The sequence below is a fragment of the Liolophura sinensis genome, chromosome 9 (assembly GCF_032854445.1).
Source record: "Liolophura sinensis isolate JHLJ2023 chromosome 9, CUHK_Ljap_v2, whole genome shotgun sequence".
Classification (NCBI taxonomy): Eukaryota; Metazoa; Mollusca; class Polyplacophora; order Chitonida; family Chitonidae; genus Liolophura; species Liolophura sinensis.
The window spans coordinates 9,482,304-9,502,080 of NC_088303.1; the positions used below are offsets into that span (position 1 = coordinate 9,482,304).

The window sequence follows — 19,777 nt, forward strand, 5'->3', positions numbered from 1 at the left end:
GCGAAATTCAAATGATACCGATGTGTCAGTTAACATTCGTGTTAACTCTGACGATGTGAACATAATTCCAGGTCAACAAAGTGATGTAATATTAGAATGTACAAAGTCATGAATAAAGGAAACCTAATTCAGGTGAATGGGGAAGTAGAGATCTATATTCTGAAAGCTAATACGAGTAGAATGAAACAGACCTTATATCCAATAGTACCAGAATTCTTCTCTAAGGATCCCCTTTCAAAATAGACAAAGTAGATAAGGGCGACAAAACGGGTTAACGACAAAATAGGCTAGGGTAATAAAATACACTATGACGACAAAATACGTTTTATTATAGTCCGTCACTGTAAGTCTAATAAAAAGCGTTTTCATGAACTGTTTCCAGTTTATAGCCCTACCAATACTGAGATCTAAGGCATCTAAAGAGTCCAAAGAATTGTGTATGTTATTCTGTTTTCGTTTCAGAAAAAGCCAAACGTTTGAAGACTTAAGATTTATTGGCTATGTGCGATAACGATAGAGATTCCTAGTGAAATTGTGGCATGAATCAGAAGGGCATCACTATGGAGCTGATAGCAATATTCATATATACATACCACCCTGTACATAATGGCATAAACAAGTCAGAAAACTACATCTTACACAGGCCATCATGGGAGAAATACAGATTTATAGTGGCATAGGTAATAACACAGAATTATATAGCAAATGACATTTATTTGTACTATCGCCACCACACAATCGCAACATTGCCAAAGTGGTGATAAGCCATAATCATTTATTTATTATTATTTATTCTATTGTGCTATTTCCCAGCTTGTGTCCAAGAGCTGGAATTAGTGGTCTTTATGGCTTTTTTTCCCAGGTCCACTGAACATCTGAGCACTTTTTCAGTGACCAGAAATTGTACCCTTTAAAAAACACAACAAATCGATCATCAGCATATTGCGAAAGATTACGGACATGCCTTGTCGGAGATAAAAGCCTCATCTGTCAAAGTGTTAGCTGATTAAACTGACGGCCAAAAGAAACTTTACGACCCCGTGAGTTAAATTTAAACTTCACATACGTCCCACGAATTTGTTTTGAGACATCAAGGATAGTTGAAAAATCACATGACCCATGGATGGCCCCAACTACACATGTAATAAGTGTATAAAAACGTTACACACAGTGTGCTGCACTTGCACACTGACTAAAAACCACCAAAGTCATGCCTCGATTGACTCCAGAACAACGCGAAAGGGCCCTGGGTATGGTATCCATGGGAGCCACCCATGCCCACATTGCAAGGACCTTCGGCTGCTCTCATGTAACTGTGTCAAACTTGATGAAACGTTACAGACAGACAGGGCAGACATCGGACAGGCCAAGAACAGGCAGGCCTAGGGTAACTACGTTCAGAGAAGACGGGCACCTACGCACCTTACACCTGAGGAACCGCTTCCTGACAGTGATGTCATCTTTAATCAATGCCTTAGGTCACCGGTTAAGTCGGCAGACCGTGTTCAGGAGACCCACGGAATTACTGCCTGTCGACCATTTAGAGGGCAGTTGTTGACAGCCGAACGTCGTTGCTAGAGGTTGCGATGGGCAACGTATTGTGTCACGGATGAAAGCAGCTTCTGCCTTTTCCCAGCCGATGGCAGACAGCGAGTTTACCGTCGAAGAGGCGAACGAACGGTTGCATCATGCTTCCAGGAAGTGGTACCGTTTGGTGGCGGCGCGTGATGGTGTGGGGTGGGGTTTGTGGCGAAAAACGGACATCACTGGTCATCATCTACGGGAACCTAACAGCTCAACGTTTCGTGAAAATTCTACGTCCTGTTGTCCTGCCATTCCTTCAACAGCAGCCACGTGGTATTCTGTACCAGCATGACAACGCCAGACCCCATACAGCTCGAGTTGTGCAGAACTTCCTGGACGCCAACAACGTCAAGGTCTCGCCGTGGCCTGCACGATCCCCAGATATGTCCCCCATAGAACACTTTTGGGATATCATGGGTCGTCGAATAAGACAACGGCCACACCTTGCAGCCAACCGAAAACAATTGGCGTTCGCTCGCCAAGATGAATGGCAACGAATCCCACGTCATCTCATCATACGTCTGACTTTTTCTATGCGTCGGAGAGTTTTTGAACTCTCCTTGCCTGGAAGCAAGGGGTGGCCACACACGATATTGATTGGTTTTGATATTGACTGATTTTAAAAATAATCAACTTTTTGTATACTCTGCCCATTGTTAACCAAGATGAAATGGCTATTTTCCTACCCCTTCTCTGTCTGTTCACTTCTAAAATGATTATGTCACATTTACATAAAGGATGAGGAATAAACACAAAATCACTCCATAATAAGTATACATTTTATATATAATGCGCTGAATTATAAGCGATTTGATGTAATCAAGATACCCGTTGAACAATATTTAAAACTTTAGAGTAACTGTTCATGAAAATATAATTTCCACACAGCTTTTATTATTCTTTACAGGTCCATATATAATATTAAGAAGCTATTGGCATTAAAAAATTCCGTCTACTCCTAAAGTCGTCTGAATATACAATCTTATTTACTTCCTATACAAAGAAAAACGCCTGAAGTATTTTTACAAGGTTTGTGCCTAAGCTCACGATGACTGATTTAACTGACTTAACATCATGAAATTCTTCCATATCTCCTATAAAATGCAGAAGTACAGTAGAAGGCACGTGCGTATACAACAAGTACACTCCAACATGGCTAAAATAGATCAACGGAATAATCCATAAGCCATTATCTTAACGAAATGCCAAGCCCATTTTAACAGATTCAACCAAAGAGCTGCTTTTTTATCTAAACATATAAAAATATATGTTAAATCAAATCATAATGTTTGCCAGGTCTGGTATACATAAACTAATCTGATGATATACACAGTTTGCGATATTCCTCAAAATAATACACTGCTTTCACACTCACGCTGCCAAGTACAATATTGTTTTAAAATTCGATATCAAATGCTATAATACAAGCATATCTATGGCTCTTTACAGTAACAATAAATGATGTTAGAATTAGATTTCTCAATAAAATGAAGTATTAAAATCATATGAAATTCAGAGGCAATAAAGGCTGTATTCTCTTTCATATAGGTCGATGTACATGAACGACCGGAATGTGTGGGGTTCCCCGATGAACGTTGAACGTTAATCAACCCATTTACGAACTTTTATTTATTTAATTGTAGTTCAAACTTACCTCGCGCTCAAAATAGACATAGTTTGTAAGCTTCGTTTATCATTTTCGAACGCACCGAAATAACCATATGACGGAAATGGTCACTTCTGCGCATGCATCACAGCTGATGACCACGAAAGGTATGGAGCTCTAAGGGAAGCGTGATGGAATTGATCAACACAAGATGATATAATACAGGTCGAAGCATAACATGCGGCTGAAATAGATTTCACCAAACCCGGCATTTTTTATCCGCGTTCATGTAGGAGGATTGAGGGCAGTTGAAAACTTCTGAGAATTCGATGGAGTTGTGTAGGGAACCAATCACTCTGTAAAGACAAAAATATTAAAACAATGATATATTGTCGATGATAGAAGATGAGGAAACATGGAATACCAGAACCCAAGAATCTTAAATTGTGTACACAACTGATCCAGAAGCAACGTGTTTGAACGTTGTACTAGATGTGACGATGAAGGAATGCATGGAACCTTGAAAGATGCGGCTATGAAGCGATGGAGCGTTGAAAGATGAGGTTTATGGAGCGATGAGAGAACACAATTATGGAATGATGAAACGAAGAGGGATTGCGGCTATGGGCGATGAAGTAATGAGGGAACACGATAAAGAAACGGTTAAGCGATCAGGAAAGGCGGCTTTAGAACGATAAAGAGATTAAGGAACACAACTACTGGTTATGAAGCAATGAGGGAACGCGGCAATGGAAGGATGGAGCTACTCGAGGAGTCTGCTATGGACTATGAAGCAGCAAGGGAGATCGGCTATGGAGGGCTGAAGCAACTACGGAGCCCGAATATGGCAGGATGAAGTGAGGAAGAAAAGCGACAATGGAAGGATGGAGCGATTGGAAAACGCGGCAATGGAAGGATGGGGCGATGCGAGAACACGAATATTGGGGATGAAGCAACGAAGGAACACGGCCAAGGAGAACTGAAGCAACTAGGAAGGGCGGATATAAAAGGATGGTGCGATTAGGAAACGCGACAATGGAAGGATGGAGCGAAGCGAGAAAACGACTATGGGAAATGAAGCGACGAGGGAACATGGCTATGGAGGGTTAAAGCAACTAGGAAGCGCGGATATGGAAGGATGGTGCGATTAGGAAAGGCGACTTAGTCGGATGAAGCCATGGAGTAACATGGCTATGGGAGGATGAAGCAATGGAGGAACGTGGCTATGGAGGAACGCGGCTATGGAAGGATTAAGCAACGTGGCTTTGCAAGGATGAAGCAATGAAGGAACGTGTCTATGGAAGGATGAAGCAATGGAGGAACGCGGATATGAAAGGATAGAACAATGGAGGAGCGCGGCTATGCAAGGATGAAGCAATGGAGGAATGTGGCTATGGAGGGATGAAGCAATGAAGAAACGTGGCTGTGGAAGGAAGAAGTAATGGAGAAACGTGGCTATGGAAGGATGAAGCAATGGAGGAACGTGGCTATGGAAGGATGAAGCAATGGAGGGACGCGTATATGAAAGGATAGAACAATGGAGGAACATGACTAGTTAAGGATGAAGCAATGGAGGAACGTGTCTATGGAAGGATGATGCAATGGAGGAACGTGGATATGAATGGATAGAACAATGGAGGAACGTGTCTATGCAAGGATGAAGCGATAGAGAAACGCGGGTATGAATGGATAGAACAATGGAGGAACGTATGGATATGGAAGGATAGAACAATGGAGGAACATGGCTATGGAGGGATGAAGCAATGGAGGAACGTGGCTATGGAAGGATGAAGCAATGGAGGAACGTGGCTATGGAAGGATGAAGCAATGAAGGAACGTGGCTAGGCAAGGATGAAGTAATGAGGAACGTGGCTATGGAAGGATGAAGCAATGGAGGAACGTGGCTATGGAAGGATGAAGCAATGGAGGAACGCGGGTATGAATGGATAGAACAATGGAAGAACGTGGTTATGGAACGATGAAGCAGTGAAGGAACGTGGTTATGGAATGATGAAGCAATGGAGAAATGCGGATATGAAAGGATAGAACAATAAAGGAAGGTATGGATATGAAAGGATAGAACAATGGAGGAACATGGCTATGCAAGGATGAAGCAATGGAGGGACGTGTCTATGGAAGAATGAAGCAATGGAGGGACGCGGGTATGAACGGACAGAACAATGGAGGAACGTGGCTATGGAAGGATGAAGCAATGGAGGAACGTGGCTATGGAAGGATGAAACAATGGGGAAACGTGGTTATGGAATGATGAAGCAGTGGAGGAACGTGGTTATGGAATGATGAAGCAACGGAGGAACGCGGACATGAAACGATAGAACAATGGTGGAACGTGGTTATGGAAGGATGAAGCAATGGGGGGACGTGGCTATGGGAGGATGAAGCAATGAAGGAATATGGCTATGTAAGGATTAAGCAGTGCAGGAACGTGGTTATGCAAGGATGAAGCGATGAAGCAATGAAGGAACGGGGCTAAGACGATGAGATGTGATGAGAAGATGGGGTGATAAGTGGACGCCAGATTGGGGTTTTCGAGCGATGACACCATGGAGGAATGGAACGATGATTCAAATCAAGTATCTTCCTGGTAGAATTCCCACATTAACTGGTGTTTGGTTGTTTTAGTTTGTCCTTTAACTATAAGGTAAATATAAAGAGGTAGCAGTTCTCGCCATTCTAATGATGTAACAAAGTTATGTAACGTAAACCCCATGCTGACTGGAGGTTTTTTCTCAGAAATCAGACGAAATTAAACAATTCAAAGTGCCGTTTATCATTCGGTAAGCGTTCCTGTATAATAATGATGTTGAACAAACCTGCGTATTTTAACATCACAATCTGATAAATGTTCCGTGGTCACAATGTTCCATCTGTACATCAATCCAATCGTCACATCACTCCGTCGCTATGAAGTCTAACAACTTCATAATTTAATCGCTACATCGTTAAAAATCTACACCTTCTGGACGCTACAACCTTTAATTCCGCATCTTTTCTTGGAGATTTTTAGCTCGGCGAAAAAACCATAGCAATTCTAGATCATTATAAAATGCTGTGTTATATTCTAAGAATGTTTGTAGTGTTGTCGATAAGGGACAATATGTTGGGTGAAAGCTAAGGACTACCGAAAACTTACCGGAATCTGCCTGGACTATGAACGCCTGTTAATATCCGGTTGATAGCGTTTTCTCTTCTCATCGTGCTGCACCAAATCTGTACGAGACAATGGAGACATTCAGTATGAGACAATAATCAAGAGATGATGAACACAAGATGATAAACACGACAAAATTAACACGAGACAATCGACACGAAACAATCAACAAGAGAAAATTCCTTTGAGACAATAAGCACGTAGCAATGGACAAGAGACAATCAACACGAGACAATCAGCACGAGACAAACGCTACAAGATACAATCACCAAGAGACAATGAACTCTAGGTAATTGCCACAAGAATATATTACACAAGAGAAAACAAGCTCGAGATAATCAACACGAGGCAATCCACATGAGACAATAAGAACGAGACGCTCAACAAGAGACAATCATCATGAAACAATCACCAAAAGACAATCGACACGAGACAAGCGACAAAAGACAATAAACACGAGACAACACGAAACAATCATCAAAAGATAAGCTACACGAGACAATAAGCAGGAGACAACCCACATGAGACAATCCATATAAGACAATCCATATGAGACAATAAGCAAGTGGCAATAGGCAAGAGACAATTAACGTGAGACAATCAACACAAGATAATCTACACGAAGCAATCAACACGGGATAATCCACATGAGAGAATAAGCACGAGACAATCAACACGAGACAATCAACACCAGTAAAAGTACTACAAGAATAAATATATAATACCACACAGTTGAACATTAGAAAGTCATACTCTTCCTTTCATTGAGTACGGCGTAAAACACCAATCAAAAAAAAAAAAATCTTCCTTTCATTTTAAAATGTCGGACTCTGAATCGGCGTCGCTACATTTGTATACTTCGTATGTATTCCCGTGGGCAATGTAAGAATGTGGGGCTTTCAAAATTTACTGCTTTTTCAAATATATCTCCACTGACCTATATGTTTTGTTAATAATTAATTTTATTGTTTTATTGGTATTTTAAACAACACCATTGCCCGAACAACCAGAACTCATAACAGCGGTCAAGAACATAAAAATCTTGCGTGAAGCGTTTAAAGAGAACTATCTTGTATCATTATAGGATAAAACTTCACAGTTCAGGAAACATTTTATTGTCTTCCCTGACACAAGAATCTTGTCAAGCCGCATCATTTCGTTTATGATTGAAATATCACGAAAGGCCTGAAGTTATACACTTTCCTTTAAAGGGTCCCATAGCTTGGGGTCGGTACAGTACTGGCTGACCAAAGATCCTATTTACACACCTGAGCAAAGTTGACGAAAAATAACTGGCTGTGGTTCAAGTCCACTCCCGGCAACTTGGGCTCCTCTTTGCCTTGGTTACGAACCCAGTCTCGGTACGCCTGAAAACCAAACGGAGGCGCCACTTATACAGGAACAGGCATACATAGCTAAATGTCTGCACCAGACAGGCCAGGACTTGACTACATATACTGCCATGCTGCAACTAATGGGCCGACACAGGAACAAATAGCGAAATGTCGGTAACTGACATATCTGGACAGGGGAAAATATTGAAATGTCGGTAACTGACATACCTGGACCGGGACAAATAGCAAAATGTCGGTAACTGACATACCTGGACTGTGTTGATGTATTTATTTATTTCATTTTTAATTTATTTATTTATTTATTTACTTCACTGTTTTTTGTACACCGCCACCCTTCGACAAGATCTCGGCGAACTTTCCTATAACTGACGTACATGTATGCACGTGGTCTTCAACATATGTTAGACTACGCAAATAGCCGCTTATTTTTACCACAATCCCACGAACAGTACGGGCTAGGGAACACCAATCCCCTGCCCAACGGTCGTCTTGAACAGGCACCTCACTTAGCCATTTTTGGCTTAACCTCTTGGTCACAGTTTGGCCCTAAGCCATATTATACACTCAAAAAATAATCAGTTGATTTTACCCGAAAGTCTGTTGTTTGGGTGATGCTTGATTGTATTCTGCTATTATAACATGACAACGTGTCATATTCAACATAATATCCTGTTAGACTAATACAATCTTAGTGTTGAATTATTAAAATAGGTGTGCTGTATTTAACCGAATGATCTACTGGAATAACAGAATACACTCTAGCATCACTCAAACAACAGGCTCTCTGTTTACTTTAACAAATCTATCTTTTGATAGTACTTTGGTCGGGGGAAAACCTTCGAACAACGTTAAACCATGTTATACTAGGTTACTATCCTTAGGTAAGTCATGTATTGTGTCACTTTAAAATATCTGATAGACGTTTGTAACACGGAACACCTAATAAAGCTGGCTGACTCCATCAGGCTCTATTCTCAGCGTATTTACACTCACCGTAAAGGATTGTCTTAGGCCGCCATTATCCGCAATGTTCTCCCCTTGTGTGTTTACCCCGTTCAGCTGTACACAGAGACGGGGAGAGAAATGACAAGATTTATAAACATACAACTGATTGACCTCAGGGTTTATGAAATTGCGGTCTGAACTCTGTCACTGATTCACTCATTACAGAATAATTAATCACAAGATGTACGGTAGTTAGTTTTAAGACTGGAAAAAAACAAGCCGAAATTTGGAGACAAACCCCTTTTCTGTGTAATTTCTGAGGTATGACCTCTCTGCTACGGCGTACGTGCTTATTAAATATATGTTTCCAAACAACACAGTACTATAAATAATAGTACAATTACAATAACCTACAATAGTTCGCCAGGCCACCTTTAGAATCTGTGCCTCTATCATATTCGCCCAGTAAGACATAGCTATTCAGCCTTGATAATCTTAAGATGCATTTCTGATCCAACCTTTCCTGTCTTACCATTTTCACAAAAATTTCTATTCACAAAACAGATTTTTTTTTAAATACACCCTGGAAGCAATGAATATATGTATACAAAACATTGCTTGAAAAGTGTACTAGCCATACCAGATTTTATCTTTGGAGATTAGCTTTATTTGGATTATCTAAGGTTGTAAGGTGTGTTGTGTTTACCTTCATGTTAGCCTCTGGTACCAGATAATCGCTGTATTGATCAACGATACACTGTGCCTTCTCTTTAAACTTCCTAATGACGTCATCACTCCACCATTCCTTAAGATCGCCATTTTTATCATACTGTCTTCCTGTAAAATAAGGACTTGATAAAATACCGAGAATCATTCTGACAATTTTATTCCGGGCATGTAGACTGAACTGATCCTAGCTGCTACATACCGCAGAGTTAAAAATGTCTACCAAAGCCTATCTTGAATAACACAGACCTGTTTAAATTAAATATCTTAATGTCAACATTAAGATATCGTTGTATACGTCTGGTTCACAGACTTCAGTTAGTATTTAGTACACAGTATTCTGAAACATATTAAATCCACTGAAGTTGATGCAGGTGCCGAAGTAGCATTATTGAAAATGAGTAGTTGGCTAAGGCATATGTTGCAAGGGAGAAAAATATTACCCCTAGGTTAACGCTGGTCATCAGAGATATATGCTTTGAAATTACTGATTACCTTGGTCGTCGAAGCCATGGGTGATTTCGTGTCCTATAACAAGTCCAATGCCACCATAGTTCATGGACCTGTGCAGTAAGGGTCAAGGTCACGTGTAATGCTAGAGTGGGTGCTATGCATTACATAGCGAACACAGTAAGCCTAATTTGTTTTCTTAATTGCATAAATTAGCCCTTTTAGATGAACTTTCTTAGATCACTTAGAAGTTTTCAGGGGAATTGTTTTATTTTATTTTCTCCAGTTTTCACGATCACAAACCCTACCATACTTGATTCCAATCATCCAATTTCACAAGCACTAAACTGAACGAAAATACTAGATTTTCACACAAAATACATGAATAGGAATGAAAATTTTGCGTTGAATTTCAAATTTAATGAATGCCTTGGTCTTATGGAAATTGCAGTTCAGATACCAAAACTTTAAAATTATATCCATGCAAGATTCTTCTACAAACTCCGAATCAGAACAGGAAACGATTTTTGTGGATATGAGCAAATCAGTTCCGTTACCAATACAGATTAGATCTCATACGACTGCTGAGTACTCGAAAGTATTTCACTCATTGGTGCAGGAAACAGTGGAACTATCAGCTATGGCAGGTAATGGACTACTTTATTTATTTATTTGATTGGTGTTTACGCCGCACTCAAGAATATTTCACTTATACGACGGCGGCCTGCATTATGGTGGGAGGGACCAGGCAGACCCCGGGGGAAACCCACGACCATCCGCAGCAAGACCTTCCCACGTGCGGCTGGAGAGGAAGACAGCATGAGGCAGACAATCGAAGAATTTTTTTTTACATGACACACAGACATCATCCATAGTGCGAGATAAAAGTTTATGCCATACTGGTTGAACGCACGTTCATCGAACTTCATGTAACAACACATGAACTGCCGTGCTGACTGGGATTGATCCAGCACTTAAAGGGCGTATTCGAATCCACGTACTAGAACAAAGTTTCGTATGGCAAAGTGTAACAAGAGTTCACTGTTCGTGAACGAGGTTTTCATTTCCAATTTCTCCGGGGATGGAACGGGGTGTATAAACAACAATATTGAAATAAAACGCCCTCTGCGTTCTTGTTGCACCTCGTTCCAACCCCAGAGAAATGTGGAGTGAAAATCTTGTTCGCGGACATTGATCTCGTGTTACACTTTGCCATTCGAAACCTTGTTCTCGTATGGGATCAACACTCGAATACACCCAGCTGCTGTATTCGAATTCACGTAAGTGTTTAACCTGAGTGCGGTGTTCTCGTGTCAGCTGACAAGAGTATATAAGTGCAAAATGAGCACAGAGTTCGCTTTATTTCAGTATCGTTCATGTTACACCCTGTTCTTACCCTGGAGAAATGGGGAATGAAAAGTTCGCGAACAATGAACTCGTGCTTCACATTGGCATTCGAAACCTCGTTCTCGTGTGGGATCAACATGAGTGAAGGAATTCGAATACGTCCAGTGTGTCTGACGATTGATCAGGGATCTGATCAGGGATCTGCACCTTATACTGACTGATGAATAAGTTATAAGCTTACTTGGGATAGTTCTTGGAGAAAAATGGCGGTTGAAGAATAGCTGCCGGAAATGCTGCAACAATCCAGTTTTAAATAACTTATAAGCATGAAAACTGAGAAAACGTAGTTTATCAAACCCATCGCAGAAGTTCCATATTTAATTTTTGAGATAAAGTGTGTGAAAGTAATCAAATGTATGTAGACTAAATTATCTGTTTTCATTGTTGTCTAGAAAAGTCTTAAATGACCGTTTGAATGAGTGTTATAAGTGCATTCACAGCCAAACAAGATTTTTACTTACTAATGTGGTTTTTGGTGGAACTGTAATACGCGTTTACTACAGCTGGCGATATTCCCCACCTGGAATTTAGAAACACTACACATTACATATTGGAAAAAGTATGGAAGTCGGATAAGGTCATGTGGTCTATCCCTTTAAAGAAAAGGATAAGGCCGAATAAACCAAAACCATAATCAAAAATTAATCTGCTAGTTGCATTGATGATAATAAGTAAGTACTGGTCTTGATTTAAACACAGATATTCAATTCACACATCAACTTGGCTACCTTGATACAAGCGAAAAACTCCTGACTCCGTCTAAAACACCCATCATATCAAAACCAAATCATTTAAAAATCCCTACATTATCAAATAAATATCCGTTGATGTGATCACCTCAACGATGTTTTTCTTCAGTTTAATCCGGAGTCGAGACTTCTACTCTTTCCTCTGTCAAACGGAAGTAAACAGTCATTGGTATTACATGTCAAGTTGCTATCAAGAACCAGAATTAAACAAAAGTCAAACATTTCCCAAATGTTACTCGTCTCAAGTGACCTTGTTCCAAATGTTATTCGTATTGGCGAGTTTGGCACCAACTGTACTTACTCGTCCTTCCTCACCGGAACTCTCAGCCGTTTAAATGATTCGACCGAGGCCCATTCTCCCGCCTTCAAGGTGTTCTCGAATAACTCTGTGGACAGGTAATCCACCTAGCAGACAGTAAAACTATTGTTTACAAATATAGGATCGTCTCTAATTAAAAGTAACATTTCGTGCCTTGTAATTTAACATTTGTTATTACAATTCTGTTTTGGCGGATTTGTTATTATGTGGAAGAGAAATGTTTCATCCCATACGCCATACCACTGAGACAACAACAATATTGTACAACCGAATATTTCAGTGTTGACTGATTACAGGCATGTTAAACTGACCCAAAGCTTTCGTGGATGGCCATGTTCTTCCCTGAATAAACTTCTGTGGCATTCAGACTTCCTAAAAGTCTAAAAAAATTCCATGAAGAGAGAACCGCATGTGAGACACATGGTGGTAACTCCAGGTGTCCACTTGTGATCTGGTGTCACTGCTAAATAAACTTCTATAATTACTAAAAATATGATTTTTTCATTGTGTACCTTTGGCTAAAACGTGAAGCTTATTAAAGCAATTAACCTACAAGCAGATGATAAGCATGTTCATGTGACTTTATGTATTCGCTTTCTGTTTTCGTTCCCTGAACTATTCCAAATATGTACTGGATATTCTTTATAAACGGCCAAATAGCTAATAATATTCTACTTATTTAATTAGACATAGCACATGTCATCCCAAAATGGCTTTTAGATACGAACTGGATTTTCAAAATAGCATGAGTGATGGAGAGGGCGACAAAATATTCCCAGTTTTTTTCTATCGAAAAATCTGGGAAAAATGATGGCTTCGAATTTTTATTTCTGTTGTATCAGCATTTAATTTATATACATGTATAAAAGCTTATCAAAAATTGGAGAACGACATGAAGAAAAACTGATTTGCTGCCAACATGTTTTAAAATGGCAGCTCTTGTTGTGGAGTTTACTCTTTCACAACAATGACTCGATAAATGAGTCATTACTTCTTAAATATAACTTTCAGTAGGTCAAGTCAGCAACAGGTTCTTTACGGAAGAGTCTCTTACATTTCTTTATACGTGGCGTCCAGAACGGTTTAGTGGAGATATGTTTCACAAGGGAGAGTTTCTTACATCTGTCAACGTCGCATCCAAAACGGTTTAGGGGGACATGCTCTACAAGGAAGTGTCTCTCACATCTGTCAACGTCGCCTCCAGAACGGTTTAGTGGAGACATGTTTCACAAGGGAGAGTTTCTTACATATGTCTACGTCGCGTCCAGAACGGTTTAGTGGAGACATGCTCTACAAGGAAGTGTCTCTCACATATGTCTACGTCGCCTCCAAACGGTTTAGTGGAGACATATTCCACAGGGAAAAGTCTCTTACATTTGTATCCGTCTCGTCCATATAGATTTAGTGGACACATGATCCACAAGGAAGAGTTTCTTACATTTGTATATGTTGCTTCCAGAACTGTGTTGTTCTTGACGTCATCATCAGAGTAGCCGATGTTCTCGCCAATGGCTTCAGCCTGAAAACAAATTTAAAATGTTTTAGTGGGTATCGATTGGCTGCAATATTGTAGTGGCGTTAAGTCATAATCACTCATTTATAAAAAGGGTGAATATTTTATAATTTTCACAAATTTATTATCATCAGATAAATTTCAGAACAATATCCCATTGTGTGACATATGTTTCGCTTTCCTCCAGGTGATACGATATATTACCTTACAGTACTAATGTAATGTCCCAAATAGTAGCGTCAAATCTGCAACTAAATGTGCACTACATAAAGTCGGCCTCACGGGTCATAGGACTATATATACTGTTCTTTACAGAAGTACAGTCCTTTGTGAGAGCACTATGGATTGTACGACTAATAAATGCATTTTTGTTAGTAATTATCTTCCAGTCAGAATCACTTGTTACCTTTTCCTCTGCGACTTTGCGGGTTGGATTGTCCATCCAATCAATGTCCTCTAAGAGACCGTTGAACGCTTTCCTGATGCTGGATATCATTTCCAAAGCCTTGAAACGAAACAAATGTTCACTGACAGATGTTGTCATTGGACATTTGAAAAACACAGAGTAATAGGTTCTGTGTTGTATTCTCTCATAATCTGTGGCTAACGGGGACTTTCAACAGGCACTAATGTACGATTTATCACGCTATTCTTTTTACCATTTGCCAAACAACAAACAGATAAATTCATTTATGCTAATTACTAACATTTTTTCTAAAACAGTTTTTTTTTCTAAAACGATGATCTACATTACGATACCCATGGCTGACAAATTGCCTTACTTTTAGTGTTAATGGCGTAATTATATTGGTTTACATGTATATATCGGGTGGGCATGAAAAAATGGGCCGTACTTTGGACACTCAATATCTCCGAAATCCTCTTACGTCAGCTTCTAAAAATTTACATACTCAATTTATGTCCTAACTATACAGACCAGATTTCAAGTTCATCCTTTAGGATTTGTGTTCATGGGACCAAAATCAAAATAGAGTCTAAAACGCATGTTCCGGACATTTCAAAATGTTCTACCTTGTTTTACGTGAAATTACGATCAATTCCTTGTCCACCGCATAGAAAACCATCTTGATTCAGCAAAACTTGTGCGTATCTGGCAGAAGGGTTTCTCTGACATTAGAGCCAGACAATTTTTCCAGACGACAATTGATTGACGCGTGTCACACAGGTGCAGCGCGCACTCTACTCATGACACCTGACAGGTGATGCAATGTGGTTCACCAAAACGTGTGTTTTTGAGGTTATGTTTTCATTTTATACCTGTGTACAGACTACTTAAGCTATGACCTTGACAGTTGGTCAGTATATTAACAAGATCATGCGATGTGAATGTCTAAAGTTTGAAAGGGTTTAAACTAAGGATAATGGCGCAATGCAGCATCAAAGTACGGCCCATTTCTTTATGCCCAGCCGATATATTACCGTAACCAAAGCCGTTCACACACCACGTCCTTACCGTACGCAGTTAGAGTTCCTATTAAACGTTCAGCATATGTTTTACACATACTGTGTTAATGTTTTGATGTTTTGATAGTAAATATTCCACATCTATAAGTTGAACTAAGTAAACATCTACATGTTCAGGTAAGGGCATATCCCACTCTCCACCCAGATAGCTGAACGTTTACATTTGGCCATGCAATGCGCTTTGTTTTGGTTTGTTTTGTTTTTTTTGTTTGTTTTGTTTTTGTTGCTGTTGTTGTTGTTATTTGGGGGGGGGGGTTGTTTTGTTGTTGTTATTTTTTTTTATTTTGGAATAATGTATTTTAATTCTCTGCAGCGTGTATTAATGAAGGGTACAAATCTAGGCTGCTTTTTTTAGTATATCTTTCAGCAAAGGTTTTCTAATGACCGGTAAAAGTTTACTTAAATAAATGTTAACCTTTACATGACAAAGGTAAACGTCCACTTTTATGTGAAGTGAAACTTTTTTCAGTAAACATTTCCAGGAAAAGGTAACAGTGTTTATATTTCATGGCTCTTAATTCATAATGGTTTGACTGTCAGTTTAGTCACCATGCAATGCACTTTACCCCTTTGACACTTGCCTTTGACACTCAGTCTCAATCCTCCATGGCGGACAATACCCATGGACTACAATTGATTCATTTATTTGATTGGTGTTTTACGCCGTACTCAACAATATTTCACTATACGACGGCGGCCAGTATTATGATGGCAGGAAGCCAGGCAGAGCCCGGGGTAAACCCACGACCATCCACAGCTAGCTGAAAGACCTTCCCACGTACATGTACGACCGGAGAGGAAGCCAGCGGCCACATTGAGGAGAGGCACTTGGGTCATTGCGCTAGTGACACGTTAACCACCTCGGACACGGAGGCCCCGTCCAATGCCCATGACTTACAATGCCCATGACTTACAATATCACATGACTTACAATATCCTTTACTCTGAGTTTCAGTCTCCCGTACTCTGAGTTTCAATCTCTCATGACTTACAATAGCCTTTACTTCGAGTTTCAAACTCTCATGACCTACAATAGCCTTTACTTCGAGTTTCAAACTCTCATGACTTACAATAGCCTTTAATCTGAGTTCCAAACTCTCATGACTTACAATAGCCTTTAGTCTGAGTTTCAAATTCTCATGACTTACAATAGCCTTTAATCTGAGTTTCAAACTCTCATGACTTACAATAGCCTTTACTTCGAGTTTCAAACTCTCATGACTTACAATAGCCTTTAATCTGAGTTTCAAACTCTCATGACTTACAATAGCCTTTACTCTGAGTTTCAAATTCTCATGACTTACAATAGCCTTTACTCTGAGTTTCAATGTCCTACCGCTTACAATGTCTTTGGCTGACTCGTCAAACACTTCATCCACGAACATTCTTCCCACGGCGTCCCCCAGGACGTCTCGGGTTATCGCCACACAAGTTCTCCATCTGGCACGAGCGGCTTGAGTTCCGAACACGGCCTGCCAACACAAAACACACAACTCAAAAGAAACAGCAATTTTTAATGTACAAATTTGAAAAGAAAAACAAACTTTAATTTATCGATTTAAAGACACTATATAGGTCTTGATGACCACCAAAATCCAGACACTGAAGGTCATTTTTGGTCGACCAGTTAAAATAGCAATATAAACTAACCTTTTGGTAATCAGTTTCCAGGTCGCGAATGTTTGCAGGAAGTGCTTTGGCCAGATCCACTAGGATGTACGTTATGATGTAATTGGCTATTGTTCTGAAAGAAGTACAGTAGTGAGACAGTTTGATTAATTTGATTCATTTTATTGGTGCTTTATGCCATACTCAAGAATGAAAGACAATTCGAAGATTAGGCAAAATGCGTACAGGAGAGAGTGAGATTGAGTGATTCAGTGATTAATTTCCTTCGCTGTTTGTTTGAGTGAATGATTCTTTAAATCGCCGGGTGATTGGTTCGGGAAATCATTGAAAGATGAGTTGGCTAATATGAATGCATGAGAAGGAACTTACTCATTGGGTGCCTGTTCAAGTATATCCATAAGCCTTGTCAAGTAAGAAGGAGATCTGACAACCACTGGTTCGTCATGTCCTACAGCAATACCTCCAATCTCCAATACGCCTTTTATATAGCGTGGCCAGTCGAACTGCTCGCAGCCACAAAATAAACAAAAACTATCAAGTGTTGTGAAAATAGGACTACATAGGATCACTCAATACACATTTAAATCCAAACTGTTTTGGATGTAGTCTACTACCTCTCTGACTTTGCATGGACCTCTCCGATGTCATCAGCTAAGTTAGCAGGGAATAAGCCTACACGGCACTTAACCCAGCCACATAAAAGGTTTTCAGAGCATTTCGGATATATTTTTATCGTCAAGTGTCGAAATATGGAAATATTTCATACTTTCTGTATCTTAGTGATATTATCACTGTATCTCAGTACGATAAAAACATATCCGTATAATTATTTATATCTATTTATAAGTTTATGCTTACTGGGGAGAAAATCTCAATGGGGCATATTAATGACTTTTGATATTAAGTACCAATCCGTAACAAAGATGCTAAACTTTGATATTAAGTATCAATCCGTAACAGAAGACCTAAGCTGTGATACAAGTACCAATTTGCAACAGAGAAGATGTAAAATGATTTAAGTACCAATCTGAAACAAAAGACCTAAACTATGATATTAGAATCAATCCGTGACAGAAGACCTAAACTATGCTATAAGTACCAATCTGTTACAGAAGACCTAAACTTTGATATAAATACTAATCTATACCAGAAGACCTAACCTATGATATAAGTATCAACCTGTAACAGAAGACCTTAGCTTTGATATAGGTACCAATCTGTAAACCCGAAACAGAAATCCTAACAAATCTGTAACAAAGATTCCAAACGTTCCCACCTTAGCACTGACATTTGTGGCCAGGTCTGCCACGGTCATCCTGTTGTACAGCTTCGTGGAGTCTCGTCTGTCTTCACTTGGCACCGTCGCCTGGACAGAAGGCCACTTATCAATTATGTCTAATACACAAAACACTCTGTCCAAAGTGACAGCTTAGACTAGCTATGATATCATGTTTCTTACAATGAAGTTGAAATAAACCGTCCTCTAAACTGAGGAAGTGAGCTAGCTGTGTGTTGAAGGGGAATTTATATATAAATATCTCTACTTATTTATTTTCTGAAAAAGAATTAAATGATTTTCACCGATTGTATTCCAAAGTTAATTTAATCTACGAAATCCATGCGGTAGCTTAAGAAGTTTCTTCAGAACTAGAGCCGGGTTTCAGCAAACTTGTTAAGTTCAATAAAATTGCTTAAATCGTTACCTTAAAGGGGGTGGGGGTGGGGGCTAGTTAGCGCAAAGGAATAAATTTCTTACGCATAGTGAGATTATGCTTCAAGTTTCTTGAAACCAGACACAGGCTAAAAAGGTATCTGAATTAACTTTGACGACATACTTGAGCAACTTGTTGTTCGAAGATGACCAACTCCTCGACGGCCTTGTCCACCCCCTGGGCCCCTAATGCCTCTGCTAGCCCCAGGATGTAGGTTCTCAGGGCAGGAAGGGCCGTGTCATATACGCTCTCGTTGTAATAATCCCTGCCTGGCATGATCAGTGATGGCTGGTCCAGCTGCACACATAGCAGGTGAAGGACTGAGTGGTTGGGTCCATCAGCGGATGGATTCATAACTCAGACAAATCAGAAAAATCAGACAGAACACATAAATGAATCACTTATTGAATGTATTTCATAACAATTGCCTTAGTGATTGACGTATTGGTTTGCTTGAAGCAAGTCACTGTATGGTTTAAAGCAAGTCACATTTCAGCAAGTCACATTTAAGCAAGTCACTGTATGGTTTGAAGCAAGTCATATTTAATAAGTCACATTGAAGCAAGTCACTGTATGGTTTGAAGCATGTCATATTTAAGCAAGTCGCATTTAAGCAAGTCGCTTTATGGTTTATTCATTGAATAATGAATTTTCTTATAATATGATGGTGTTTCCAAATGATATATGTGCGTGTGTGTGTGATCGAAGCTATTGGTCATACATCAAAAATGACGTCACACATAATGCTCACGTAAATGATCCTGGCGGAGGAGTTCTTAGCATCGGTCGACGCATAAATCTCTATCAAAGGGCGATAAGCGTGTCTGGTCGCGTTTATCAGCAACTGGATTAAGTCGAAGGAAGAGTTATCCCAGGTTGAGGAGTTGAGCAGCGGCCAGGGTCCTGTCGTACTGTACAGGAAGTCTAGTGGTGCGTGATGGCGTTCTTCTATGAGAGCTAAACAAATACCGCGATTTCCCATGAGAATAAATGATTGCTCTTCCTATGATACAACAAACTACTATTTACACCTTGTGCATCCAGCTGAATACAACATAGTTACTTTATGGAAACAAGAATCACAGTTCTAGGTTGGTTGAATATTTCGGTCAATGTCTCATCAGC

General features: G+C 39.8%; 1 protein-coding gene across 1 annotated transcript in view; it reads right to left on the minus strand.

The window, feature by feature from the left end:
* Positions 1 to 209: 209 nt before the first annotated feature.
* Positions 210 to 19,777, minus strand: part of LOC135474951 (neprilysin-like) — a 30,289-nt gene continuing 10,721 nt past the window's right edge. The window contains exons 6-22 of the mRNA XM_064754654.1: positions 19,404 to 19,609; positions 18,776 to 18,949; positions 18,217 to 18,306; positions 17,310 to 17,443; positions 16,962 to 17,055; positions 16,655 to 16,783; positions 14,233 to 14,331; positions 13,752 to 13,832; positions 12,296 to 12,399; positions 11,707 to 11,765; positions 11,427 to 11,478; positions 9,884 to 9,951; positions 9,369 to 9,499; positions 8,711 to 8,776; positions 7,631 to 7,729; positions 6,345 to 6,421; positions 210 to 3,546 (exon numbers count right to left, since the gene is read on the minus strand). Coding sequence (XP_064610724.1) covers positions 3,447 to 3,546; positions 6,345 to 6,421; positions 7,631 to 7,729; positions 8,711 to 8,776; positions 9,369 to 9,499; positions 9,884 to 9,951; positions 11,427 to 11,478; positions 11,707 to 11,765; positions 12,296 to 12,399; positions 13,752 to 13,832; positions 14,233 to 14,331; positions 16,655 to 16,783; positions 16,962 to 17,055; positions 17,310 to 17,443; positions 18,217 to 18,306; positions 18,776 to 18,949; positions 19,404 to 19,609 — 1,763 coding nt within the window. The 3' untranslated portion in view covers positions 210 to 3,446. The remainder of the gene's footprint in view (positions 3,547 to 6,344; positions 6,422 to 7,630; positions 7,730 to 8,710; positions 8,777 to 9,368; positions 9,500 to 9,883; positions 9,952 to 11,426; positions 11,479 to 11,706; positions 11,766 to 12,295; positions 12,400 to 13,751; positions 13,833 to 14,232; positions 14,332 to 16,654; positions 16,784 to 16,961; positions 17,056 to 17,309; positions 17,444 to 18,216; positions 18,307 to 18,775; positions 18,950 to 19,403; positions 19,610 to 19,777) is intronic.